General features: G+C 50.7%; 2 protein-coding genes across 14 annotated transcripts in view; one reads left to right on the top strand and one right to left on the bottom strand.

The window, feature by feature from the left end:
• Positions 1–235: 235 nt before the first annotated feature.
• On the top strand, positions 236–9,266 carry Xrcc3 (X-ray repair cross complementing 3). Its single transcript, XM_090344925.1, has 7 exons — positions 236–605; positions 2,792–2,929; positions 3,140–3,352; positions 5,453–5,607; positions 7,497–7,709; positions 7,809–7,855; positions 7,954–9,266. Exons 1-7 carry the CDS (start codon positions 551–553, stop codon positions 8,171–8,173), a joined length of 1,041 nt encoding a protein of 346 aa, XP_090201051.1. The 5' UTR covers positions 236–550; the 3' UTR covers positions 8,174–9,266.
• The window catches only part of Klc1 (kinesin light chain 1), a 41,292-nt gene continuing 21,067 nt past the window's right edge, over positions 6,271–26,495 (bottom strand). For 2 of the 13 annotated variants that reach the window (XM_090344911.1, XM_090344912.1), the window contains exons 8-16: positions 25,915–26,088; positions 25,693–25,792; positions 23,190–23,239; positions 23,033–23,100; positions 20,558–20,666; positions 18,656–18,817; positions 12,136–12,266; positions 6,828–6,888; positions 6,271–6,574 (exon numbers count right to left, since the gene is read on the bottom strand). In XM_090344911.1, coding sequence (XP_090201037.1) covers positions 6,572–6,574; positions 6,828–6,888; positions 12,136–12,266; positions 18,656–18,817; positions 20,558–20,666; positions 23,033–23,100; positions 23,190–23,239; positions 25,693–25,792; positions 25,915–26,088 — 858 coding nt within the window. In that variant the 3' untranslated portion in view covers positions 6,271–6,571. Of the gene's footprint in view, positions 6,575–6,827; positions 6,889–12,135; positions 12,267–13,058; positions 13,612–14,197; positions 14,248–18,655; positions 18,818–20,557; positions 20,667–23,032; positions 23,101–23,189; positions 23,240–25,692; positions 25,793–25,914; positions 26,089–26,495 lie in introns of those variants that run through there. The other 11 variants (XM_090344913.1, XM_090344915.1, XM_090344914.1 and 8 more) reach the window with 11 other exon arrangements.

Here is a 26,495-nt window from a genome sequence, read left to right as displayed (position 1 = left end):
GGGGGGCAGGCGCGGGGATCCACCCGGGAGGGGGACAGGCGCGGGGATCCACCCGGGAGGGGGGCAGGCGCGGGGATCCACCCGGGAGGGGGACAGGCGCGGGGATCCACCCGGGAGGGGGGCAGGCGCGGGGATCCACCCGGGAGGGGGGCAGGCGCGGGGATCCACCCTGGAGGGGAGCAGGCGCGGGGTCCACCCTGGAGGGGGGCAGGCGCGGGGATCCACCCTAGAGGGGAGCAGGGCCCGGGGATCCACCCTGGAGATCCACCCTAGAGGGGAGCAGGGCACAAGATCCACCCTAGAGGGGAGCAGGGCCCGGGGATCCACCCTGGAGGGGGGCAGGGCACCCGTGCTCCCCCGCTCTCCTTCAGCAAAGCATGGGCTGCGGGGCTCTCTCGGGCACCAGAGCGGCCCAGGCCCCTGAGGTCACTCGGAGGCGGTGCCTGGTGCCGCTGTCCCCGTCACACAGGTGTCCCCTCCCCACAGGCAGGCAGAGCAGAAGCAAGCGCCTGGCAGTGTGCGTGCATCCTGGCAGTCTGCCCCTGAGGGAATGGATGTGGGTCAGCTGGACCTGAACCCCAGAATTACTGCTGCAGTCAGGAGAGGTACGGTTCTTCTTGCTCCAGTAAGGCAGGTGTGCGTACAATGGGCCTGTGTGCAGTGGGTCAGTGAAACGAGCCACAGGGCGTGGACCTCACCCGGGGCTGAGACTCCAGCCTCACTCGCAGTGCTGGGCTGTGTGTGGTGCGCTTTTCATTTGCTCCAAACAGGAATGAGCCTGCTTTTCACTTAGGGCCTTTTTTTTTTCTTTATTTCCCTGTTAGTGGTAGAGCTTGAACTCAGGGCCCTGGGCACTGTCCTACCTACAACACTTTTTGCTCAAGGCTGGCACTCTGCCACCTGAGCCACAGTGCCACTTCGGGTTTTATCTATGCATGCGGTACTGAGGAATTGAACCCGGGTCTGTGTGCATGCTAGGTAAGTACTCTACCACTAGGCCATGTCCCCAGCCCCTCACATAGGATTTTTTTTTTTTTTTTTTGCCAGTCTTGGCTTGTACTCAGGGCCTGAGCACTGTCCTTGGACTTTCTCAAGACTAGAGCTCTACCACCTGAGCCTCAGCACCACTTCCAGCTTTTTCTGTATATGTGGTACCAAGGAATCGAACCCCGGCCTTCATGCATGCTAGGCAAGCACTCCACCACTAGACCAAATTCCCAGCTCCTCATATAGGACTTTTAATATCAATTTTGTATGTACTTCTGGATCCAGAACACCATTACCTGTGTTTGCTGGGTTTCCTTTGTCCGTGTTCCAGCTCACTTGTCTCCTCTAATTTTCAGTGCGCTGTTCAGCTGCAGACTGAGGTTGCTGGTGCCCCGCCTGTCCCCTCTGCTTTGACTTGGACAGTTTGGGTCACTGGGCACCTGTTGGGCCTTGCTGAACTATAGGTGACTGGCTGTTTTTGCCAGTCTTGTTCATGTGCTGATTTTCCCCATTGAGAGGCTCTTCGAGATACCTTGAGCCTGCCCCAGCACTGGGTGGCTAGTGCCTCCGTCCTGGCAGGCATGCCCTCCCCCCCCACACTCCCATTCTCACACTGCCCCAGCTGGCACACAACTGTGGTTCTGACCTTGTTGATACACAGACACAGTAACACCACCAGCACTGGGCTGTGATCTCCCAGTGGGTGGCCACGCTGGTCGCTGGCCAAGGTCAAGGTCGCTCTGCTGTCATGTAAGCTTCTTGTCTTGTCTTGCCTGTGGCATGATTACAGAATGGTTATCACCGCTATACACATCTTTGGGAACAGAAGGCCATTGTTTCTCTCCAGCATCTTATCAGAAAATGAATTTTCCCTGAGGTGCTAGCCAGGAGCTGGGGCCTTGGGGCCCAGAATGTTCCTCTGAGCAGCCTGTTTGACTGAAAAATGCCCTGTGGCCCTGTGGCAGCATTCTCAAGAGCTCTGCTTTTGCTGTCACCCGGTCTTTGAATGTAGCTGGAGCCTCAGCACACTGCAAGAAAGGCAGCTGCAGGGCCAGGGCGGTGCGCTTGGCCCAGCCTGCCCTGTGACCCTTTGTGAAGGGGTCTTCTTCCTCTGCTTTTCAGATTGGCCAAGTACGCCTGAGCAGTGTCTGCCTTCCTACTAGTTTAAAAGTAGGAGTAGATAAAAGCCTAGGGCAAACCTCTTTATTGTGTGTGCTCGGGTCCTGGCACCGGCTTGCTTCAGGCTCTGCTTTCCTGCTGGCACCTCCCCTCTCAGGCAGCCCAAGGCTCCTCCAGCCTGGCCTGGCACACAGGCGCAAAGGTGGCTTGGTGAGGCAGGGTTGGCTCCCTCCCCACCTCCCCCCCTCCTCTCCTTCTAAGGACTGGCACTGGCACGGGCGGAGGCTGCACCCAGCCCCAGAGCTGAGCTGCTTCCCCCCACCCCACAGTCTTGGCCAGCTGGCTTGGGATTGCCCAGACTGGCCCAGAACTCTTAGGCTTGAGTGAGCTTCCTGTTTGCACTCCCAAGTAGCTGGGGCTCCAGGCGCATACGCCCTTTCGTGGGCGGGGCTGGGCGGGGCTGGACGAGCTGCTGGGGCCGGCGGGTGGTGGCACCTGCAGTAGGCCTTTCCCAGCCCCACTGTCCGTTCATCACATCTCCAAGATCTCCTTGGGTCCTGAGCCAGTGGAGCTGCCCACCCCCTGCCCTGCACCTCCAGAAGGCGAGTCTCGGCTGCTCCCCACCTCTGTGCTCGCTGTGGTCCTGGAGTCTGACCTCTCCCCTGAACACCATGTGTCATTCCAGCCAAACTGAAATCAGTAAAGGAGATTCTGCACTTTTCTGGACCAGACTTGCAGAGACTGACTGGCCTGTCTAGCCCCGACGTCCAGCACTTGCTGGCAGCGGCCGCCCTCCACCTCCGAGGACACCACACACTGACAGGTGAGCTAGTGGGCACCTGTCACTGCCCGGCGTGGACACTGTTCTCCTCCTAACCCTGCGCCTGCAAGACCGCGGTCACCGCATTCTCTCAGGGGATGCTGTGGGTGGAGGTGGGAAGGGGGGAAGGCCGGCGGTGCTCCAGGGAGCCAGCAGAGGGCAGGGCTGAGGTCACACAGTTGCTGTCCGCCCCCCCCCCCCCCCCCCCCGCAGCGCTGCACCTGTTCCAGCAGAAGGAGCGCTTCCCCGTGCAGCACCAGCGCCTGCGTCTGGGCTGTCCTGTCCTGGACCGGCTCCTGGGTGGTGGCCTGCCCCTCGGTGGCATCACAGAGCTCGCCGGCTGCAGCTCAGCAGGGAAGACTCAGCTGGCCCTGCAGCTCTGCCTGGCTGTGCAGTTCCCCCAGCAATATGGAGGCCTGGAGGCTGGTGAGTGGTGAGCCCTTGAGGAGGGCGGGCTTTGGGAGGCCCCTGTGGGCCTCTGCCCTGTCGTGGGTTGCTTCCCTCGTGGGCCAGGAGCCCCGCAGGGCTGTTCTTCTCCAAGGCCCTCCTCCTTTCAGAAAAACGAGAGGGAGCAAGGCCGGCCAGGTTCACTGCCCACACTAAGGTCCTGGCCCTCCGGGTTGTCACAGCATGAGTGGAGGTGTCCTGAATCTGTCAGGCTCACAGGGCCACAGAATCAGAAGTAGGGGCAGATACTGTGACAGTCTCCTTTTGGAGAGAACTGAGGGAGGCTGAGGCAGCCACGCCACTGTGCCACTCTGAAGCCTGCAGATGTCAGCGGCCCAGCTCCCCACAGCGGGGCCAGGATTCCTGCCACTGGGATCCATCGCCTCCGACTCCTGAGCTTGGCTCTGCCCCATACAAGCTGGCCCCTATCCTACACCTTTGTTCCCAAAAGCCACGGGTCACAGCCCCGCTGCTATGTAGGAGTGGAGAGGGTCTGCAGCTCTGCTCCTTCGTGGGTTGACACTCGCCTGCGTGCTGGCCTCGGTGTGTCTTCTTTGAAGATGTTAGGTCCAGTGACACTTGAGGCTCACCTTTTATGTATCATACACTGTGAAGACAAATCCTCTCCCAAGGGGTTTGTCAGTTGTGGGACTTGCACTCAGGGCCTGGGCTCTATCCCTGAGCCTCTCTTTGCTCAGGGTGTGTGCTCTGCCACTTTGATCGACAGCGCCACTTCCAGTTTTCTAGTGGTTAACTTGAAATGAGTCTCACGGACTATCCTTCCAGACTGACTCTGACCACAGCCCTCTGAGCTCTGTCGCCTGAGCTGCTAGGACTACAAGTGTGAGCCACCAGTATCCAGACATCTTCCATGTTTTAAAGTTCGGTCTGCCATTGCGCTCTCGTGGCGTTGGTGTTGTTTGGAACTATGCTGCACTCAGCTCACTTTTTTTCCTGTAAGTTCTAGGACTTCAGCCCGCAGTCCAGCCCCTTTTGAGTTCACCCTTGTATGTGATGGGCGTCCAGTCTGTCTTTTGCACATGGCTTTCCCATTGTCCCAGCACCATCTGTTGAGACTCTTTCCCCACACAGTGGCTCACTGTGACGTCCCCACACTAGATCATTGCATCCCCCTTGAAAACACCTTGTTCACAAGCTCAGGTTTGATCAGGTTTGATCTTGGGGCCTGAACTCTGGGCCTGGGCACTGTCCCTGAGCTCTTCGGCTCACAGCTAGCACTCTGCCACCTGATCCACTGTGCCACTTCTGGCTTTCTGGTGGTTCAGTGGAGATGAGAGTCTCACTGGCTGGATGTTGGCTCACACCTGTAACACTAGCTACCCAGGAGGCTGAGATCTGAGGATCGCAGTTCAAAGCTGGCCCAGGCACTAAAGTCTTTGAGCCTCTCATCTCCCACTAACCACCAGAAAACTGGACATAGCAAGGGGTAGGGCTGTAGCCTTGGGCTGAAGAGCTCAGGCCCAGGGTGCCAGGTCCCATGCCTGACCAAAAAACAAAGGACTACAGTGCCTGGGCTGGCTTTGAACTGTGATCCTCCTGATAGGATGACAGGTGTGAGCCACCAGCCAAGTAAGCCCAGAGTTTTTTGATATGCTCTTAGCTGCATGGCTTTCTGAAGCACAATTGAGGCTGGATGACCATCTGCAGTCTCTGTGAAGACCTTGGCCTCAGGAAATGGCTGGAGCAGAAGGGAGACCAGAGGGAACTTAGATCCCTCCCACCAGTCTTGCTGGGTCTGAGAAAGGGATGTTTCCTGAAGCCTTGACAATTGACTGGTCTCAGTCCCCTCCTCTGCCCATTCCAGGGAGGGGAAGCAGAACTGGGCCATCAAGGAAGCCCACCTGTGTGGCCACTGCGGCCTGGCCAGGGGCACATGCCCAGTATCAGAACTGGAAACCTAGCCTGTGTTCCCAGAAGACCACCTCCAGCTGCTATCCTTCCTCAGGTGTAGATGAAAAGCCAGGGGGTGGGGATAGAAGCGAGGTGACCTGTGAATCTGGTCTGTGTGGCATCCAGAGGCACATGTGGAGTCCTTGGGCTCATGGTGCTGGTCCCCAGGGGCTGTCTACATCTGCACGGAGGACATCTTCCCCAGCAAGCGACTGCAGCAGCTCATCGCACAGCAGCAGCAGCTGCGGACAGACGTGCCAGGCGAGGTGGTCCAGAAGATCAAATTCAGCAACCACGTCTTCATCGAGCATGCCGCTGATGTGGTGAGTCTATCTGCTGGGCCTGCTGAGGCTCCGCAGACGGGTGTACTTGGCCAGTGCAGGAGACATAGCGAAGGATGGGGAAGGGACAGTTAAATGGAGTTGGGTTAGCACTACACATGGTGGGGCGGGGAACAGAACTAGGAACCTGACTGCTTTCCCAAGCAGAGGGATCTTGGTCAAGCTGGCTGTGAGCTACTGCACAGAGCACAATGCCCAGGACACCCAACTCTCATGGCTTCCCCTCAGCATTGAGGCAGACCAGCAACCTTGCATCCTGAAGTCCTGATTGAACTGCAGCATGTATCAGGGCTGTCTTCTGAGCTGAGGGGCCCCAGCCCCAGCTCCTTCCCAGGGAAACCTGCTCTGTGCACGTGGCTGTTTCCTCCACATCACTGGGCCCAGAGAAGCAGGCCTGTGGAAGCCTTGGGTAGAAGTCCGTCCCCAGTGAGCTGCCTCTCTGCTGTGCACTGACCAGGGCCCGGCCCAGCCCACCCTCCCGACATCGAGAACGCAGTAGAGGTGCATCAGGCTGGGTTGGATAGGGGAGGGGAGAGAGAATGGAGCCCAGCCCTTCCCAGGCAGGCAGGCAGGCAGCTCTATGCACCATATAAACACACAAGTGACCAGGAGTCCACTCAGAAGGCTGCTATAAGATACAAAGGATACAGTGTATAAATTTTTAATTTTTAAACAATGTACAGTAAAATACATTATCACACAACCTGGGGGACCTAACACAAACCACACAGAGGCCCAGCAGATGCAGAGACGGCTCTGTTGGGTCTCCTGAGCCCTGCCAGCACGCTGGTCATGGTGCCATGGGCCACAGCGCGTGTCAGGAGAGACTACACACTGCAGGATCCGGGCCAGGGCCCTCCCAGCCTCACACTGGCCGTCACAGGGCCAGCTCCGGGGCCACACAGAGTGGCAGCGCCCTGGCATCCCACAGCCAGCCAGGCCTGGGTCACTGCAAGAGAAGACCATACATGAGGCCAGGCTACCATGCTGGGTGGTCTCCCGTCTTGCCAGATCCACGCAGCCTCCTGGAACCTGAGGGCTAGGGAGACCTGAGCACCTTCTCCAAACATAAAACGCTAGGCCGCCTCGTGGACAACCTTGGAGCTGCGCCTATCGCCCAGCCAGCTCTGTGGGCTGAAGCCGACCGCTGCCCCACTGCCCAGCCCTGGCTGAGGGGAGGATGAGGAGGAGCAGGCACTCACGTTGGTGTCTTCCAGGCTGCTGCTGTCATTCTCCACACACAGAGGGTCCGCTGGGGACACCCTGAGGAAAAGCACAAACTGAGTTTCACTCCCGCCACAAGCCAGGCCCTCAGCAGCCCTCAGAGCTGCCTGCAGAACCATGACTCAGAGCGGCATCTCAGGCCTGCCCACTTCACAGAGGGCCATACAGCTGCTGGGAATGCCCTGCTCTGCACAGCAGCCATCCTGCCTCCCCGTGTGCCACCACATCACAATTCCCACCTCAGCCAGGGCAACCAACCTGGACAGCAAGAGGCTGGTGCTGGGCCTGCCCCCCTGCCCCGCCACAAGGTCCCCTCCAAATGACAACAGTGACTAGCCTCAGGGTACTGGTCCCTGGTGGTAGGTCTGGGCCTGGCCTCCTGCCACACCCCTCCTTCTATACTGCCCTCCAGGCACAGAGGGGAGGGGAGGAGGGGGAGAAGAACTCGCTGTAAAACCCCAAGATGGTGCAGGTGTGCAGACTCACAGGGAATGGGGGAAATGGTCCCTGGCTAGGCTGTGCCAATGCCCAAGAGCATCACCCCAGGACACCCAGCAGCTTCGTGTCCTTGTAAGACAGGTGGTAACCACCTAGATAATTAATACCTGGCAAGCCAGCGGCAGCCATGCCAGCCCTCCCTCTTGCAGGACACCCTGCTGGAATGTGTGGGGAGGAAGGTCCCTGTCCTGCTGTCGAGGGGCATGGCCCGACTGGTGGTCATCGACTCCGTGGCAGCCCCGTTCCGCTGTGAGTTTGGCAAGGAGGCCTCTGCCCTCCGGGCCAGGCATCTCCACTCACTGGGGGCCATGCTGCGCCGGCTGAGCAGCGCCTTCCTTGCCCCTGTGCTATGCATCAACCAGGTGGGTGAAGCCCAGATAGACAGGACTGGGGGTGGCGTGGGGGAGGAGTGGGGTGCCGTGAGGGCCCAGGGAACCTCAACCACTGCTGCTGGCCCTCAGGTGACAGAGGCTGTGGAGGAGCAGGACTCGCTGCCCCGGTCAGCCGGGTGAGTGCGGGCACTGTGTTGGGAAGGCGCTGGGTGCTGCACTGGGGTGAGTGCAGGCACTCCCCTGGGGTGGTTGGTGACCTTCCTGTCTGTCGCAGACCTTGGGATCCACACCTTGCTCCAGCCCTGGGTATCGCCTGGGCTAACCAGCTTCTGGTAAGACTGATGGTTGACCGCGTCCACACACAAGAAGCTGTCCTGGACTTGCCCAGTGGCCCAACCCGGACCCTGAGGGTGCTCTTTGCCCCCCACCTGCCTCCTTCCTCCTGCTCCTACACGGTCAGCTCTGAAGGGGTGCGAGGGACCACATCCGGCTAACACGCCAGTGCCTGTGGGCAGCCCGACCAAGCCCCAAGAACCCTGGTTTCGGGCTGAGCACCTGTAGCTGGGCTGTGCCTTCGCAGTAGGCTACACTTGGAAGACAAATGACTCTCTAAGCACCAGCAGCTCCAACACAAGAGGCCACTCACTTCTGCCCTTCCTCCACTCCTGGAGGAGGCCTCCACCCTGCAGGGCAGTCTTTGGCACTGCTGAGGAGGCAGCGAGCCCACATGAGCACATGTGCTGCCCTGAAAGTCTGTTTGGGTACAAGGTAGAAGAACATAACGCCAACTCCAGACTGGGCTCCAGCACAGTCTGGAAGTGGAAAGGGGCCGACCTCACCCCTGCACAGCAGCTCAGGGCAGCTTATGAAAGAACACGAGAGATAAAGACCACGCCTCCCATGGGCCCTGTTGGGAAGGCATGCTGTGGCCTCTGAGGACAGAGCTGTGTGTGGCATGGGTCAAGGGAGTCTGGGCTCTCAGTGGGAGTTTCACCAGCCTTCCCAGCCAAGCATCAAAAGGTTAAGGACTTGGTGGGGCAGTGGCCAAAGTTGCTTGGGTTTGATTGTTTACAATTTTTCTGCAAACATGAAGGGATTTTACAATGGGAAATAAAAGTTTGTAATATGAAAAATTGTAAATGATCTAAATAAACTGCATTAAGAATTAGAAAACAAACCCAAGATAGAGGCACAAATAGCAGGTATACTCCTGGGGGCAGAGAGATGACAGCCAGTCCTCCAGTGGCCAAACCAGAGGACAGATCAGCAGCAAGAGGGCACCCTCCTTGCACTGATTGCTGACTCTGCCTGGAAGTTCTTTCTGGCATTCACCACATGACAGTATCACCCTGTCCTGTCCTTGTGAGGAGACAGCTCACCCCATCCAATGTTCAAACCCTACATCAATAGCTGGTATCCTGTAAGCACTTGCCACATGAACGCCCTGTCCCACAACCCCCACAAGCAACAGCTGCATAGCAGGAAGGCAACATTACATAAACCCAGGCCTCTGCAGGGCCGAAAGGTTCCACAGCAGATTTGGGCAGCACCCAGCTGCATTGTCAAAAAAAAAAAAAATGTACTCATTACCTGACTCATAAAGTGGTAACCCCTCCGTATATACCTTAACAGTAAAGTTGGGCACTGGTGGCTCACACCTGTAATCGTCACTACTCAGGAAGCTGAGATCTGAGGATCAGGGTTTAAGCCAGCCTAGGCAGGGAAGTCCATGAGACTCTTATCTCCAATTAACCACCAAAAACTTGGAACTGCAGCTGTAGCTCAAGTGGTAGAACACTAGTCTTGAGCAAAAGAGCTAATGGACACCACCCAGGCCCAGAATTCAAGACCCCATCCATGAGACAGGACAATCATGGTCTATAGATCATGGTTTAAGTTCAGCTCAAGCAAAAAGTTGAGCCTAGTGGATCACCTGTAATCCTAGCTATTCAGGAAGCTGAGAAGTGGGAATCACAAAGTCATCCCAGGCAGGAAAAGTCCATGAGACCACCAAAACCAGAACTGATGTTGTGGCTCAAACTGGTAAGAGTGCTAGCCTTCAGCAAAAAGGCTCAGGGATAGTGCCCATGCTCTGAGTTCAAGTCTCATGAGTGGCAAAAGCAAACCAAAAGTTAGCTGACCTTTCTAAACCAATAAATCTGGGCATGATGCCATCTCAACAAAGTGGGGCTAAATAGGAGGATCCCAGTCCAAGCCAGCCCAGGAAAACATGTAAGAGTACAAAAATGATGAGCAAAACGGCGTGGTGGCTCATGACTCTAATCCTGGCTACTTAGGAGGCTGAGATCTGAGGATAGCAGTTCAAAAAACCAGCTGGGGCACAAAAAGTCCGAGACTCCTATCTCCAATTAACTGCCACAAAACTGGATGTGGCACTTTGGTTCAAGTGGTAGAGGAACAGCCTTGAGCTGAACAGCTCAAGGACAGAGCCCAGGTCCAGAGTTCAAGCCCCATTACCGAAAAATAAATAAATAAAAACAATTTAAAAATAACAAGCCCAGCACGGTGGCTCACACCTGTCATCCTAGCTACCCAGGAGGCTGAGACCTGAGGACCATGGTTCATAGTCAGCCCGGGCACAAAAGTGCATTAATACTCATCTCAAACACTTGAAGCCAGATATGGGTAGCTCACACCTATAATCCTAGCTACTCAGGAGGATGGGATCTGACAATTCTGGTTCAAAGCCTGCCCGGGGGCCGGGAGTTTGGCCTAGTGGTACAGTGCTTGCCTAGCATGCACAAACACCCGGGTTCAATTCCTCGATACCACATACATAGAAAAAAGCCGGAAGCGGTGCAGTGGCTTAAGTGGTAGAGCTCTAACCTTGAGGAAAGCCCAAGGACAGTGCTCAGGCCCTGAGTTCAGGCCTCAAGACTGGCAAAAAAAAATTGCAGGGGCCGGGAGTTTGGCCTAGTGGTTAAAGTACCTGCCTAGCATGCACGAAGACCCGGGTTCAATTCCTTGGTACCACATACATAGCAAAAAGCCGGAAGTGGTGCTGAGGCTCAAGTGGTAGAGCTCTAGCCTTGAGAAGATCCAAGGACAGTGCTCAGGCCCTGAGATCAAGCCCAGGACTGGCAAAAAAAAAAAAAAAAAAAAAAAATTGCTGGGGCCGGGAGTTTGGCCTAGTGGTAGAGTGCTTGCCTAGCATGCACGAAGACCCGGGTTCGATTCCTCGGTACCACATACATAGAAAAAAGCCAGAAGTGGTGCTGAGGCTCAAGTGGTAAAGCTCTAGCCTTGAGAAAGTCCAAGGACAATGCTCAGGCCCTGAGCTCAAGCCCAGGACTGGCAAAAAAAAAAAAAAAAAAAATCACAAGCTATGTACTACAGCTACATAACTTTAATATTGCCAACAAGTTCTCCAAGGCCACTTGGCATCTGTGCTGAGCAGACTTCAAGCACAGTATTTTTACTAAAGAATCTCTCTCTCATGAGCAGAGACATGCAGAAAGCCATACACACAAAAGGATGACAAGAGGACTCAGGAGAGCCTTGCTGAAATGTGACAGGCAGCCATTCAGGGCAGCAGAGAAGGTCACAGAGTCCCTGTGGCAAATCCTGCAAGCAAAAAGGGGGTCCCGACTCAGACTCTTCTTCAAACACAGGGAAACCTAAGAGTTTGAAAATCTTAAAAAACAAAAAACCCCTTGGACCGAAGAATGCGGCCTAGATGTAGCGTGCTTACCTGCTACACATGAAGACCCGGGTTTGATTCCTCAGTCCCACATATATAGAATAAGCTGGAAGTAGTGTTGTGGCTCAAATGGTAGAGCTCTAGCCTTGAGAAAGCCCAAAGACAGTGCCTAGAGCCCGAGTTCAAGCCCCAGGACTGGCAAAACCAAAACAAAAAACAAACAAAAATGACCCTTCTACCTCTATTGCGAGTTAATACAATCAGATTTGGAAAGATGAAACATTTGAAGGATTTAAATGAATGCTAATGTAAGAAAGACTGACTAGGGCTGGGAGTTTGGCCTAGTGGTTAAAGTGCTTGCCTAGCATGCATGAAGACCTGGGTTCGATTCCTCGGTACCACATACATAGAAAAAAGCCAGAAGTGGTGCTGAGGCTCAAGTGGTAGAGCTCTAGCCTTGAGAAAGTCCAAGGACAGTGCTCAGGCCCTGAGCTCAAGCCTAGGACTGGCAAAAAAAAAAAAAAAAAAAAGAAAGACTGACTATATAACATAACCAGGCCTCAATACTAAATTTCCACTTTCTACAGCAGAAACTTTCTCTGAACATGTAACAAAATAAAAGTTTCCATGAACTTTTGAAGGCACAGCCCCCTTCTAGCCACTCAGGAGTAGTTCCCACTCCACCGGACAGAACCTACTCCCCTTCCCAGGGCTGAGTCTGGGCTCACCAGGAAGGGTCTCAGGGGCCACAGAGATGCGTGCTGGCAGGGAGGGCGGGCTCGGGGAGATAGTTACCCAGGGTTTCTCGGCTCACTGTCTCTTGAACTTCCTCCCTTCAGTTTCCTAACCAGCTTCTCACTGCTGCGTCTAATGGAAGCCCGGAGTTTGCTAAAGGAACCACTGCGTTTTAAAGATCCAGTGCCATCCTGAAAGAAATGTGAACAAGTGTGAAGCTGCTGTGTTTCTTCCCCCCACACCCAGGGAACAGCAGATGCAAGCAGCCACGCCTGCCTGCCTGCCGCCAGAAGCCCACCTGCCCACCAGTAGATGCAAGCAGCCACGCCTGCCTGCCTGCCTGCCTGCCTGCCGCCGGGAGCCCACGTGCCGCCCACCAGCTTCCATACACATCAACGCAGGCCTCACATTCATTCACTTGAAATTTCATTAAGACAACCCCATCAAGAAAGTCCTCCAAGAGGAAAAAGTTTTCCAAACACACACCCACAAGGAATATTTGACTGCTGTTTTAAAGATAACTGTAATAAAGAATGAGGTGGCCTCCATGAGTCTCCCGAAAGGGAGACCCTCACTGTGAGCATCTGGCAGGGAGTCCACTATTCCAAAGCCTTCTTCCCAACCTATGTATCTAAAAGCCATGTTATCAACTCTCAACCAAGCTCACAGTAGTTTTATTAAATGTCAGCTGGAAATGTGGCTGGAAAATGAAAATGCTTACTCCATAAAATAACTAAAAATCTAGAGCTCTTGTAGGAAGCAAGGTATGGCCGCTGTCATAGCCCAAGTAGAGTAGAAGAAAAGCCCCTGGCAGAGCTCAGACGGGAAAATCAGAAGGAGAGTGGAAACGTGTGTGCAGCACCATTTACTCTCAGAACAGACCCTGGGAAGACAGAAACCCGCTCCTTGCAGAGGCTGTCCAGTTCTGCATCCCGAGGAAGAATGAGCAGTGTATCGAGCAGACAGACACAGACACAGGCAGGTCAGTTGGAGTGAGTTTATTAGAAGTTAGAAAGACACAAATAACACACATCACTGAGCTTTTAAAGATTAGTAGAGAAGAGTAGAATTACACAGGACTACACAGCAAGTCTACGTGCGCAAGTCCAGGGCCTGGGGCAGGCGCACTGGCCAGGTGGTCTCTAAGTATCACAGACGAGCAACACATGCCTTACTCCTACAGCTCAGCAACAGTCCACAGGTCACTGCCATGCCACTGTGGTAAGCCTGTGGGACACTTCTAACTACCTGCTAGCAGAGTGTACAGCTAATCGCTCTTAATCGTTAAATGTGTTACACAATAGATGGGTTTTATTAATACACTTGATATTACTAAGTACATATCTGGCAAAGCTACATGTATACAGAGATCAGGAACCCCAGGTCAGCAGCACCGAAAGGAATGACCAGGCCCAGAGGTGCGGCTCTGACAAGCTCCTAGGGGCTGCTAGACACAGCGGGCAGCGCTGGAGGGGGGCCGGAGGAGGCGCTGCCCGTCATGCAGGAGCAGGGCGGGAGGCACCGGGGCAGCTAGGCCTGTCAGACAGAAAGGAGAGAACCAGTGAGCCCACAGGAGGACAGGGTGCAGCCCCGCGCTACAGAGCCTGGTCTACAGTATTTCTAGGTCGCACAGATGCCGTGGCTTGGTCCTGGGCCTTCCTTTCTGTCACTCTGGTTGACCAGACGGGCTTGGAGGTGGGGCTGGGCCCAAGGAGTTTTGGAGAATCTAGGCTGGTCTACTCCAAACAGGCATCAGAGTGGAAGGTAGTGTGGACTAGCATCATTCTAGAAATTTTTTACTTATTGCAAGACAAGTAGCTGTACGTAAAGGAGAGTCACCAGTGAAAAACCAAAATCAAAGCTACACGCAGAAGACAAATTCATCTAACTTCTGCCCTGCCATATCCCCCAGCTTCAGTTAAAACACTAGCATCTTAGGACATTTCAGAACCTTAACACCCGGTGATTTGAAGGGGCAGCGGCACATTGTAAGCATGCAGTTGACCATCCAAAGAAAATGGGTCTCCCTGGGCACAACGCCTCCTGCGTCCTGCCCGAGTGGCAGCCGCCGTCTTGACAGGAGCACAGACAGTGGGGCCTGTCCCTGCCCGCTCGGACTCACCATGGACGCTGAGCAAGTCATTTAACCAGCCCGAGCTTCATCTTTCTCATCTTTAAATGGAAAAATAAAACTTGTTACCAAGGCCTCATGAATGCTGGGAGGACAAGAACACATCAGTTCCCACTGCTCTGCAAGAGAAGGGACCGAGATTTTGCTGCCCACCACAACTGTGCTCCCCCCACCCTCCCCTCTCCCGTGATTACCACCCCCTCCAAGGTCCCAAAGGATTTCACTGGGCACCGCTCACACACCCTGGAAACCACTGAGGTGGCAAGTGATGTGGGCACTGGGGCCAGCCATGGCCTCCCTAGAGCCTCAGGGCCAGGCCCCATGACCCACTGGCACCAGGCAAGTCAGCCTGGCCTGCCCAGCACTCCCCAGAATGCAGGCAAATACACATCGACCTGGGCTCGGGTTGGGAGGATCACTGAGTCCTGACGCTTCTCCAGACCTCCATGAAAGACCTTCACACAAAGTGGTTTCTGAGCAGAGATTAATCACATGGCATCTTGGTTTGAAATGCACAGTGGCAATTTATTATCTATGTACAACAGGACTGCAGATGCAGTGGTAATTCAATTTATTTCCAGTATATTCTAGTTGTCTTCCTAGTGAAATTTTTCAAAAATAAAAACTATTTCTAATTAACACCGTCACAATCCCCAATGATCTCTGTTAAAATTTTAGTGCATTAACTGAAATGTACAGAAATCTAAGTGTGGAAGGAGAGTCAGGCATGGGGTGCTTCTGAAAGACCCTGGGGAAGCCCCGGAATTTGAACATGGGGAAAGAACAGTGAAGACAAGAGGCTGCCCCTGGGGATGGAGGCCCCAAAGAAACCTGAGGTCCCGGAGGACCTGCTGTCAAGGCCATGACTTTACACAAGACAGCGCAGGGGCCCCGCGAATCCTGCACACAGTGGACGTGAGGCCACATGGACTAGAATTGAGGAAAGCTCGCTTCATTTCAACAGACTCCAAGAGGCAGGCCCCAAACCAGGACAGTGACTATTACACCTGTCCTCACACCTATGTGTGACCTTGCACACCTTGCTCACAGTCCAAAGAGGAGCTCAGGCTGCTCTCCCTGAGCTGGATCTGCGGGTGCCCAGCGGCTCACTCATCCTGACTTCCGGTCCCTCTGCTTCATGAGCACACGGCCACACTGTCTGCAGGGTGGTCCAGGACAGCCAGTCTGCCTCCCTGTTTTAGATGCTACTTCTGAATATTAAGAAAAGGCCAAAAATCTTGTGAGATGGCTACTGTGATGTGGTCAAATCCAGCAAGCCCAATGATAAACTGTCTTCTGAAGTTCTGACTGTGGGGGAGGGTACCAGGCACCCTTCTGGGTACAAGAGTTCTACATCCTACTTTTATTTTCTAAATTTATTTTAATTTACTTTATTTTATTTTGTGGGTCATGGGGCTTGAATTTAGCCTGGGCGCTGTCCCTGAGCTCTTCAGCTCAAGGCTACTACCCTACCCTTAAGCCAAGCCCCCACTTCCCATTTTCTAGAGGTTAATTGAAGAGTCTCAGGTCCTTTTGTGCCCAGGCTGGCTTTGAACCTTGATCCTCAGATCTCAGCCTCCTGAGTAGCTGGGATTACAGGCGTGAGCCACCATGCCCAGCTTATATCCTACTTTTAAAATCGCATACAGAACTAAAGTGTAACTGAGAGCTGAGAAGTTTCTGTGTGTATAATCCTAGCACTGGGGAGGCTAAGGCGGGAAGATTGTGAGTTTCAGATCAGATTCCAGACTAGGCTAGACAACAAGACCCTATCTCAGGAAGAGGAAAAAAACAAAACAAAACAGTGGAGGGCCGGGAGTTTGTCCTAGTGGCAGAGTGCTTGCCTAGCTTGCACTAACTCTGGAAGTGGTGCTGAGGCTCAAGTAGCAGAGCGCTCAGGCCCTGAGCTCAAGTCCAAGACTGGTAAAAGAAAAAAAAAAACAAGTGGACAACAAGCTTTTCCTCTAACAAACTAAATCTGTAAGAACAAAGAAACCACCTTTATGAAACCCAGAACTTAAAATCTGAAGTTGGAGGTATCATGATATCTACTCAATATTTTTGTTTCATCTCAATTACGTAATGCTAAAAAGAAACCTTTTTTTTTTTCTTTTCCTAATGCTGGAATCAAACTCAAGGTCTCATGAACACTAGTGCTTGCCTAGTGTTTCACTGAGTTCCACTCCTACTAAAAAAACTTTATGCACATAAGTGGTTGCCAATGGCAACTATTTTTAATAGTAACCATCTTTAAACTGCTGACTTTGAAATCTCAGGGACTCTTCTCTTCAACAGAAACAACAGAGAAAAAGTATTTTATTGCTGGTGAAGAGGAAAGCCAGCATTCCAGACTTGAGTGTAGTCCTGTATGAACCAAACCTGACACAAAAAAATGAACTCTTCATGTACCACATATAATCAAGCTCAATACAGCTAACTAAATACCTAAGTTTATAACACTTTTCTCTCCTACCTTTGAACTGCAATCCTCAGATCTCAGCCTAAGTAGCTAGGACGACAGGCATGAGGAGCCCGGCTTAACACTTTTCTTAAAAGCAATAAAAGTGTGTTCAATAATAATAAATATAAATAAATATAATAAAAGCGTGGTGAGCATGACTATAATCCCAGAACTTAGGGAACTGAGGTAGGAGGATCACTAACTCAAGAGCAGCCTGGGGCTTCACAGCAAGATCCTATCTCAAAAAAATAAAAGGTGACATCTGACTCAGAGCACTTGCCTAGGATGCATGAAGCCCTAGGTCCAACCTCAACACTGGCAAGAGAAAGAAAAAGAAAAAAAAAAGAGGAGGAAGCAGCCCCTGCTGAGAAAGCACAGTTACCCTACCCAGTGGAGAAATTGCCACACTCCTCCCAGTCCCTTCCTCCAGACAGCAACAGGAGGGGACTAGGGCTCTGGACAATTTTATTGTCACAGGATTTCCATATGAATGGACCTAGAAATACTGTCTCCAGAGAAAGTTCGTCCGGAACTTCACCCAGGAATGTTAAGATCTACAAGCAGCCTCTGAAGGCCAAGCACGACAGGCCCTCAAGACGAGCATGCAGGTGCCTGAGCAGCTGAAAAGAGTACAGTACACAGCTCCATCAGCACAGCCTAGTCCCAGGCCTCCTGGGCCTCACTGCACTTTGGGACCACTGCCCACCTGGGTCTATCCCATCAAAGCAGATGCTGATTGGTTGTCATGGCATGGAAAGGACCAAACAAGGTATCTGCTGGACAGTCAAGAGAAGTTCTCCCAACAATCTGGCTGGAAACATTTTTTTACAAATATTTAGTCAGGATTCTGACTCTGCCCAAACTGCTACAGCTGTAGCAAATTCTAAGAAATAAATCAATTCCAAAAGTTAAGACTGGCCCTAAGTGCACCACACTGGCTGGTGCTCAGGTGCCAGGCACAGCTAGAGTGCCAATCCCACCTCCAGTTCCCTGAGAGGGAACATCTCTACAAATGCTAGCTCAGGATACAAGACCTTGTCCACCTGCTAGGGAAATGTCTAGAAGCCAGGCACTGTCTGTGACCTGGAGTAGGTAACAGTGGAGACCAACTCCCCAGAGCAAGCAGATGGGAGAGGCAGGGCCCAGGCAGCCCTCCACGGTAAGCAGGGACAGGCAGAGTGAGGGTCAGAGCTGCTGGTGGCTTGGGCAAGAGAGGTAAAGCAGTAGCCTTCCCAATGCCTTGCTCAAGTTGTTGGTTTGTTTTTCTTTCTTTCTACTTTTTTTGGAGGGGGGATGGAGGGGTGAGGAGGGGTAGGTCCAGTTCTGGGGCTTGGACTTAGCTCCTGGGCGCTATCCCTGACCTTCTTGTACTCAAGGCTACTGCTCTACCACTTGAATCACAGCTCCACTTCTGGCTTTTCTGGTAGATTAATGGAGATAAGACTCTCAAAGATGTTCCTGCCCAGGCTGGCTTCAACAAATATCCTTAGCCTCCTGAGAGGCTAGAATTACAGGCATGAGCCACCAGCACTGGGCTAAGTTGTTCTATTCTAAAAAGAAATTCTAATTCAAAAGCATCTCTGTTTAAGATAAGCCAATTAGTTCTAGAGCTGCCTGCACAGTGAAGTCAGAAGCGTCAAGTGGGCAGTGAGCTGGGCAAGTTAGAGAAGCAGTTAGTTGTCTGCTACACTGATCCTAGGCGTGACTATGGATTACATGTTACACAGCCAGGACATTCAACCAGCACGTGCGTGCTCCAAGGGCTCCAGACAGCTTTCATTGGTTCCTACAGAGAGGACAAAGACTACTCCAAGCAAGCAACAGCCTCCAGTATTAGCAGAAGTTAGGAATTTATAAGAGGATTTTCCCGGCACTCAATTTGAGAAAAAGTAGAAAGCATAGCATGTGAGACAGAGAAGGCCAGTGAGCGGAGCCGCCAAGTGGGCCAGCAGCTACCCCAGTGCAGGCTGGCTGTGTGCTGTACTTACCCCATTCCACTCTACGCTCATACTCACTTCCTCCCCTCCGTCAGGGCCACTCTCGTACTTGACCACGTCCACATTGAGGCTCTCCCGGCTCCTCCGCTTCTCCATGTTCTCAGGGTCATTTAGCACTTCAGCCACTCTCTGTTTGTGAACAGTGTCAAGACCCTGTGAGCCAGGTAGGGGGAAAATGGTTTGACCCATTAGCACTTACATCTTACAAGGGATTGCTCAGATAGCTCAACATCACTAGGAAGGAAAAGCCAGGAGAAAGAATCCAGACCAGCAAGGCTGCCTGGTCGGTACACTACCAAAACCAAGGAAAAGAAACAGGTTGGGGGCCAGGAGTTTGGCCTAGTGGTTAAAGTGCTTGCCTAGCATGCATGAAGACCGGGGTTCGATTCCTCGGTACCACATATATAGAAAAAAGCCAGAAGTGGTGCTGAGGCTCAAGTGGTAGAGCTCTAGCCTTGAGAAAGTCCAAGGACAGTGCTCAGGCCCTGAGCTCATGCCCAGGACTGGCAAAAAAAAAAAAAAAGAAATAGGTTGGCACACTCAAAAAGCTGCAGTAAACTAGGTTGTAGTCCCAGTTAATGGCTTGTTAACTAAAGTACTGATGTCTACAAATCTGGTAGATGGATGAAGAGATGTGATGCACTAACACCAACAGTTCACACCTGCAATGCCAGCAACTTAGGGGATTAAAGATCAAGGTCCAAACCCAGCCTGGGCAGAACAGCCCTTGAGATTTCATCTCCGATTCATCAGCTAATTGCCAGACTAGATGTATGGCTCAAGGGAATACAGCACCAGACATGAGCAAAAAAGCCAAGTAAGAGGTCAAAGCTCATTACAAATTAAAAAAAAATAAAAATAAAAAGCACTGGTGTGTGTGTGTGTGTGTGTGTGTGTGTGTGTATGTGTATGTAGGATGCAATCCTAACTACTCAGGAGGCTGAGAGCTGAGGACTGCAGTTCAAAGCCAGCCTGGGCACTAAAGTCCATGAAATTCTTATCTCCAATTAACCACTAGAAAACCAGAAGTAGAGCTGTGGCTCAAAGGGTAACCTTGAGCTGAAGAGTTCAGGGACAGGGCTCAGGCCCAGAGTTCAAGTCCCACGACTGACCAAAGGCCTAGTGGTAGAGTGCTTGCCTAGCATGCACAAAAACCCAGGTTCAATTCCTTGGTACCACATACACAGGAAAAAGCCAGAAGTGATGCTGAGGCAAAAGCGGTACTAGCCTTGAGAAAGTCCAAGGATAGTGCTCAGTCCTTGAGCTGAAGCCCAAGACTGGCCAAAAAAAAAATAACAAAAAACTCTAAATTAATACTACCTTTTGTCAATGTATTTTTACTTATTTGTTAGATACTCCACATGCTCTTCTAAATGGTGCATAATCCTCTGTGTATACTTTATCTGTGTGAGATGGCTGGCAGTTGGCATTTAATTTGTTGATTAATATCTAAGGCAATACCCCACATGAGGAAAAAAGAAAATCCAAGGATTTTACTAGTACAATCATTTAAGGAATACATATACAGCTGTGTATGTTGCAGCTGTGGCTTTCCCAGCCACACCCTTGTGGCATGAGCCACCTGCAATTCTTGATATACAGGAGGCAGAGGTCCTAAGGGTAGAGATTTGAAGCCAGCACGAGAAGTAAAGTCTGTAGAATTCTATCATAAAATACCCAGCAAGCTAGGTGAAAGTAGCTCACACACCCCTATAATCCTAGCTACTCAGGAGGCTGAGATCTGGGAACTGTGGTTTGTAGCCAACTCCGGTAGACAAACTCAAGAGATTCTTACCTCCAATAATCCAACAGAAAGCTGGATATAGAGATATAGCTCAAGTGGTAGAGCACCAGCCATTTGTAAAAAAGCCAAACCAAAGTGTTTGAGCTCACCTGTTTACGTGACCTCATGGCAGCCTCTTCTAATGTTTCTGCAGCTTCAAATTTCCCTTGACGTCGGTAAAGTGCGCCAAGGTTTTTTAAAGTTGTTGTAACTGTTGGACTGTAAGAAAGCATATAATATGTGGAACTGTGAAATGCAGGTATTAAATGGAACTGTTAAGTGCAGGTCCTAGGGCAACCGCCATCACACCATGTAATCTAGAGGTCAGTCAGATACGTGTAATGATGAAAATATGTTAACTTTCCACTGTACAACTCCTTCAATGCCAGCAGCTAAGAGGGACTGAGGCCAGACAACTTCTCAGTCAGAGACATAAGAGGACAGCTCCTTGTTTCAGCTGCGCTGTTCTAATGAATACTTCCAACTCAAAAAACCTCTCTGCCCCAAACTGTTAGAACTCTCTAGTCCCATGGGGCTGGGAGTATGATCTAGTGGTAGAGTGCTTGCACTACATAGAAAAAAGCTGGAAGTGGTGCTGTGTCTCAAGTGGTAGAGCTCTAGCCTTGAGAAAGCCCAACGACAGTGCTCGGGCCCTGAGCTCAAGCCCCAGAACTGGCCAAAAAAGAACTCTCTGGTCCCTGCAGCAAGATGCTGCATCCATCCAGGGTCTCATCACTGTCACAAACTCCTGATCTCTATCCATGGTAGTATATGTCTGTCTGTCCAGTAGTCAGCAAACTATGAGAGCTTGACTCAGGGAAGCAGGAGTAAGGACAGACCATTGTGTTGCTGGAAACATCCTGTCACCTGCAGAGGGAGCTAGAACCACCACTCTGATGTCACTAGGCAGACATGGTGTATATCAAAAGATTAGACAAAGGACAGCAGTGTGGCTGCATTCCTGTCAGAAAGTCTTTAACTAAAAAGAAATAAAGCCGGGCGCAGTGGCTCACTCCTGTAATCCTAGCTATTCCGGAGGCTGAGATCTAAGGATCGTGGCTCAAAGCCAGCTCAGGCACTACAATGTCTGTGAGACACTTATCTCCAATTAATCACCAGAAAACCATACGTGGTGCTATGGCTCAAAAAGTAGGGACATAGCCTTGAGCTCTGAAGAGCTTAGGAACAACACCCCGGCCCATAGTTCAAGTCTCATGACCAACAAAAAAAAAAAAAGAAAGAAATATCCAGGCAAAGCCAGGTGCCAGTGGCTCATGTGTGTAATCCTAGCTACTCAGGAGGCTGAGATCTGAGAACTGCAGTTCAAAGCCAGCCCAGACACGAAAGTCTGTGAGACTTGTCTCCCGTTAACCACCAGAAAAACAGAAATGATGCTGTGGCTCAACATAGTAGAGCACTAGCCTTGAGCTGAAGAGCTCAGGAACAATACCTAGGCTCAGACTAGGCCCAAAACACACCAAAATAAATACATAAATAAATAAAAAATTTTTAAAGGCTGGGTGTGGTGGCTCACGCCTGTAATCCTAGCTAGTCAGGAGGCTGAGATCTGAGGATTAAGATTCAAAGCCAGCCCAGGCACAAAAAAAAACCTAAGACTTTTATCTCCCATTAACCTCTACAAAACAGGAAGTAGGCTCAAGGGTAGGGAGGCAGCCTTGAACTGAAGAGCTGAGGGATAACACCCAGGCTGAGATCATGCCCCATAACCCACAAAAAAAAAAAAAAAAAAGTAAGGTGCATGCCTACAAACTCAGCATTCAAGAGGCTGAGGCAAGAAGATTAAGACTGTGAAGCAAGCTAATCTGGAACCGGCAAGACTGTGTCTCAAAGAGAAAAAAAAAAAAGAAAGAACATAATATAGATTTCTTTTGGTACAGATCTACTTTGGAAGGTGCTATTTCCTCTCACTAATAGTAGGCATCTAATTACAGGAATAACATGTCTTTGAGACAACTGTCCAATGATAGATGTAAATTTCACATATTTCAGGAAGTAAGTATAGACAATCAGGCCAGAGAAAATGTAGCTGAGCAGGCAAGCTGTGTTCCTGCACAGGAGGGCATATATGGGCAAGTAGGAGGAACCAGCTTGGGGTTAGAACGCACAAGGGAGACGCTTGGCAGGGCCTACACTCACCCCCAGGGCTGCAAAGGGGCAGTGTGTGTGTGTGTGTGTGTGTGTGCACAAACGCATGCGTATATGCGTGATCAATGTCACTCTGTGCCCTACCCATGCTGGCTTTCCTAGGCCTTCTTCATTGTTGGTCATCACAGGTTGAACAGCCACCTTCAATACTGTTTCATCATGTGAGCATCTATTTTCCACCAATTAGATAGAAAACCTTTACAAAGAAGCATTAACAGACAGAACTCATTCTACTGTGGGTGAGTTCTATATATAAATGATCTCATTTACAAACAAAGCATAGGAGGGGTCACCAGAATTTGGGAAAATGTGAGCCTATGTGACCACAACACTAAGGAAGTTCACAGCTAAGTCCTTCCCAAGATGCTCAAGAGCCAATATGTTCCTGGGCTGCCTGGTTTTCAGCGCAACAGACCTACCTATCAACTTTGCAGGCTTTGTACCAGCCACCATATTCCCCAAAAGACGTCCCGTCCTTCTGCTTTCCCTAAATTATGAGAGATAATTCCGTATGAGTGATAGCTGTGAATGCATTGCAGCAAATTTAGAAAGTCCCTCAAAAAAGTACAGCCTTACTTTGCACTCTTCTCTTTCTTCAGCATGCATCCAAATGGGTTTGTTTTCATCTAGGAAAGAAAAAAGAACAACACTATATAAAGCGAAAACAGGAGTTGGTAAGTCTCAGTTTTATGGGGGTTTTGTGGTTGTTTAAATGATCAATCTTAGGTGTCATTTTGGTCAGATCAAGTTCACATTGGAAGCCAGGTGCCAGTGGCTCATGCCTATAATCATAGCTACTCAGGAGGCAGAGATCTGAGGATCATGGCTTTAAGTCCAGCGCAGGCAGGAAAATCCATTTATCTCCAAATAACTACCATAAAGCCAGAAGCAGAGCTGTGATTCAAGTGACAGAGTACCAGTCTTGAGCAAAAAAGCTTAGGGATAGTGTCCAGGCCCCAAGTTTAAGCCTCAGGACCAGCACCCAAACAAAGAAAAAGAAGGAGAAGAAAGAAGGAAAGAAGAAAGAAGAGGAGGAAGAAGAGGAGGAGGAAGAAGAGGAAGAAGAAGAAGAGGAAAAAGAGGAAGAAGAGGAGGAGGAAGAGGAAGAAGAGGAAGAAAATGAGGAAGAAGAAAAATAGGAGGAAGAAGAAGAAAAAGAGGAGAAAGAAGAGGAGGAGGAGGAGAAAGAGGTGGCAGAGGCCTCGGAGGCTGGGAATGTGGCTTAGTGGCAGAGTGCTTGCCTGGCATCTAGGTATAAAGTCCTGAGTTCAATTCCTCAGTACCACATAAGCAGAGAAACCCAGAAGTGGAGCTGTAGCTCAAGTTGCAGGGTGCCAGCCTTGAGCAAAACACAGCTCAGAGACAGTGCCCAGGCCCTGAGTTCATCAGTCCCCAGAACTGGTTAAAAAAAAAAGCTCACACTGGAGAAAAAGCCCATGGAAGACTGAAAGATACAGGAAGAAGACAACCATTCATGACTAGTTCTGTGGATGTGACATGAAGAAACCAACATGTCTAACAGGTGCTAGGCCTGGTAATTTTACTCACAAAGCATCAGGAAGTATTCCACCTGGCATATCAGCAAAGCCTCTGAGGCTGGGTACAACTCAAGTCCCTGCCCATCGTCATGCCGCAGAGCTGAGGCAGGTCCCCTTAGAACAAAAACCAGAAGCTTCACAGGCGAGGTGGCACATGCCTGTCATCCGAGCTACTCAGGATGCTGAGATCTGAGGATCAAGGTGCAAACCTAGCCTAGGCACAAATGACCCTGAGACTCTTATCTCCAATTACTAGAAAAGGGAAGTGGGGCTGTGGCTCCAGGGATAGGACAATAGGCTTGAGCCTAAGAGCTCAAGGACAGAATTCAAGCCCCATGACCCACCAAAGAAAAAAAAGAAAGAAAATCAGAAACTTATCCAGCTTTCTACCACTCCACTTAGTAGCTGAGAAACAACGTGCTTTTCTTTGACTTTTGCAGTCTTGAGATTTGAACTCAAGAGCGTCAAATGCTCTACCACTACACATATACATTTGCCATATGCTGGGTCTTTATTTATTTGGGGGAGGGGCAGTCTTGGGGCTTGAACTCAGGGCCTGGACACTATCTCTTGTTGGGAGTTGAATGTAGGATCAGGCTGGCCCATTTGCATCACTGAATAAGATAACCACACAAAGAAATGAGCTGTCATTGGGCCGGGAGTTTGGCCTAGTGGTTAAAGTGCTTGCCTAGCATGCATGAAGACCAGAGTTCGATTCCTCGGTACCACATACATAGAAAAAAGCTGGAAGAGGTGCTGAGGCTCAAGTGGTAGAGTGCTAGCCTTGAGAAAGTCCAAGGACAGTGCTCAGGCCCTGAGCTCAAGCCCAGGACTGGCAAAAAAAAAAAAAAAAAAAAAAAAATGAGCTGTCATGTAGGACGCCATGCCTATGAACTTTGCGCTATATTGTCGGTAATTGTGAATCACTTTCTGCTGAAACTTGATTACTATTAGGTACGAATGTTATTGCTTTATCACTTTCTGCTGAGACTTGATTATCAATGTAACACCTCACAGGTTCTTGTTCTGTAGAGACGATATAAGACCGGAACGGGAAATAACAAGCGCTGTGGTCTTAAGCTTACGGCCTTAGGCTGTAGTCTTGGGCTGTAGCCCTCCTGACACTATCTGTTACTTGTCTGTCTTGTCTTTTCTTTTCTCATCCTCATCCCCTTGCTGCCAGCTGGCTCCAGCAGTCTCTGAGCTCCTTTTGCTCAAGGCTAGCACTCTACCACTTGAGCCACAGCCCCACTTCTGGCTTGTTCTGTGTATATGGTACCGAGGAATCAAACCCAGAGCTTCATGAATGTTAGGCCAGCAATCTACCAGTAGGCCAATCTCCTGGCTCCTGCCTGAGCTACTCTTTTCTTTTTTGGTACTGGGGATCGAACCCAGGACACTGCACTCTGTCACACTGAGCTATATCCCAGCCCTGCCTGAGTTTTAAACCTTGATCCTCTAATTATGCTCACTCTACCAAGGATCTATGATCTCAGGTCTGAAAAATCATTGCACCTGCTAAAAACGAGCATAATTCTTACCATCCACGGAACCAAACTCCCGCTCATGTGCACGAGTAAGGATCTCTTTGTACAGTGTTTCTGCTTGCTTAAACTTTCCTTGTTTCAGATAGCAGGATGCCTGGAAATAATATTAAGTATTTAATGTCTTCATATGTAAACGAAGCACACATTCCCATCTACAGATGAAATTACAAAGACTTTAGAGAGGAAGGGACCCTGGCCCACCCAGCACACACATACCAGGTTGTTTTTCGTCTTGGCCACGTTGGGGTCATCTGGCCCCAGTTTTGTCTGGTAGATCTCCAGGGCCCTTTGATAGTAATATTCTACTTCTTCATACTTGCCCTGATTCTGGCATAGTAAGGCCAAGTTATTTAACTGCTTAGCAACATCAGGGTGATCTTTCCCCAGAACCTGAATATAAAAATCAGTAAATGAGAAACACCACTCTCCCACAGAAACACCACCGTCTACATAAATCTGACATTTTTACTTAAGTACCATGCAGATAACAGCATGATAAAGTATTACTTATATAATTTGATTTCTTGTTTTGTCTGAAACCAGAACAAACCTAGTATCTAACACTTAGGCTCATTGATGGATGCTTTACCACCTGAGCCATGCCTCCAACCCCCTATATAAATTGATAATTAGTCCCTTTTCATTTTCTCTTTCTCAATTCCTCGCCACAGAATTCCAAATTTAAATAGCCAGTCTTTAGTATCACAGATAGACACCCACAGAAATATCAAGTTGAACTATGATCACCAGTTGCCCACAGGAGAGATTTTTTTTTTTGGGGGGGGGGGGGGCTTTCT

Source organism: Megascapheus bottae, chromosome 14 (assembly GCF_031878675.1).
Source record: "Megascapheus bottae isolate mThoBot1 chromosome 14, mThoBot2.hap1, whole genome shotgun sequence".
Classification (NCBI taxonomy): Eukaryota; Metazoa; Chordata; class Mammalia; order Rodentia; family Geomyidae; genus Megascapheus; species Megascapheus bottae.
The sequence above is the reverse complement of the archived record's forward strand: the minus strand, read 5'-3'. Positions and strand labels throughout refer to the sequence as shown.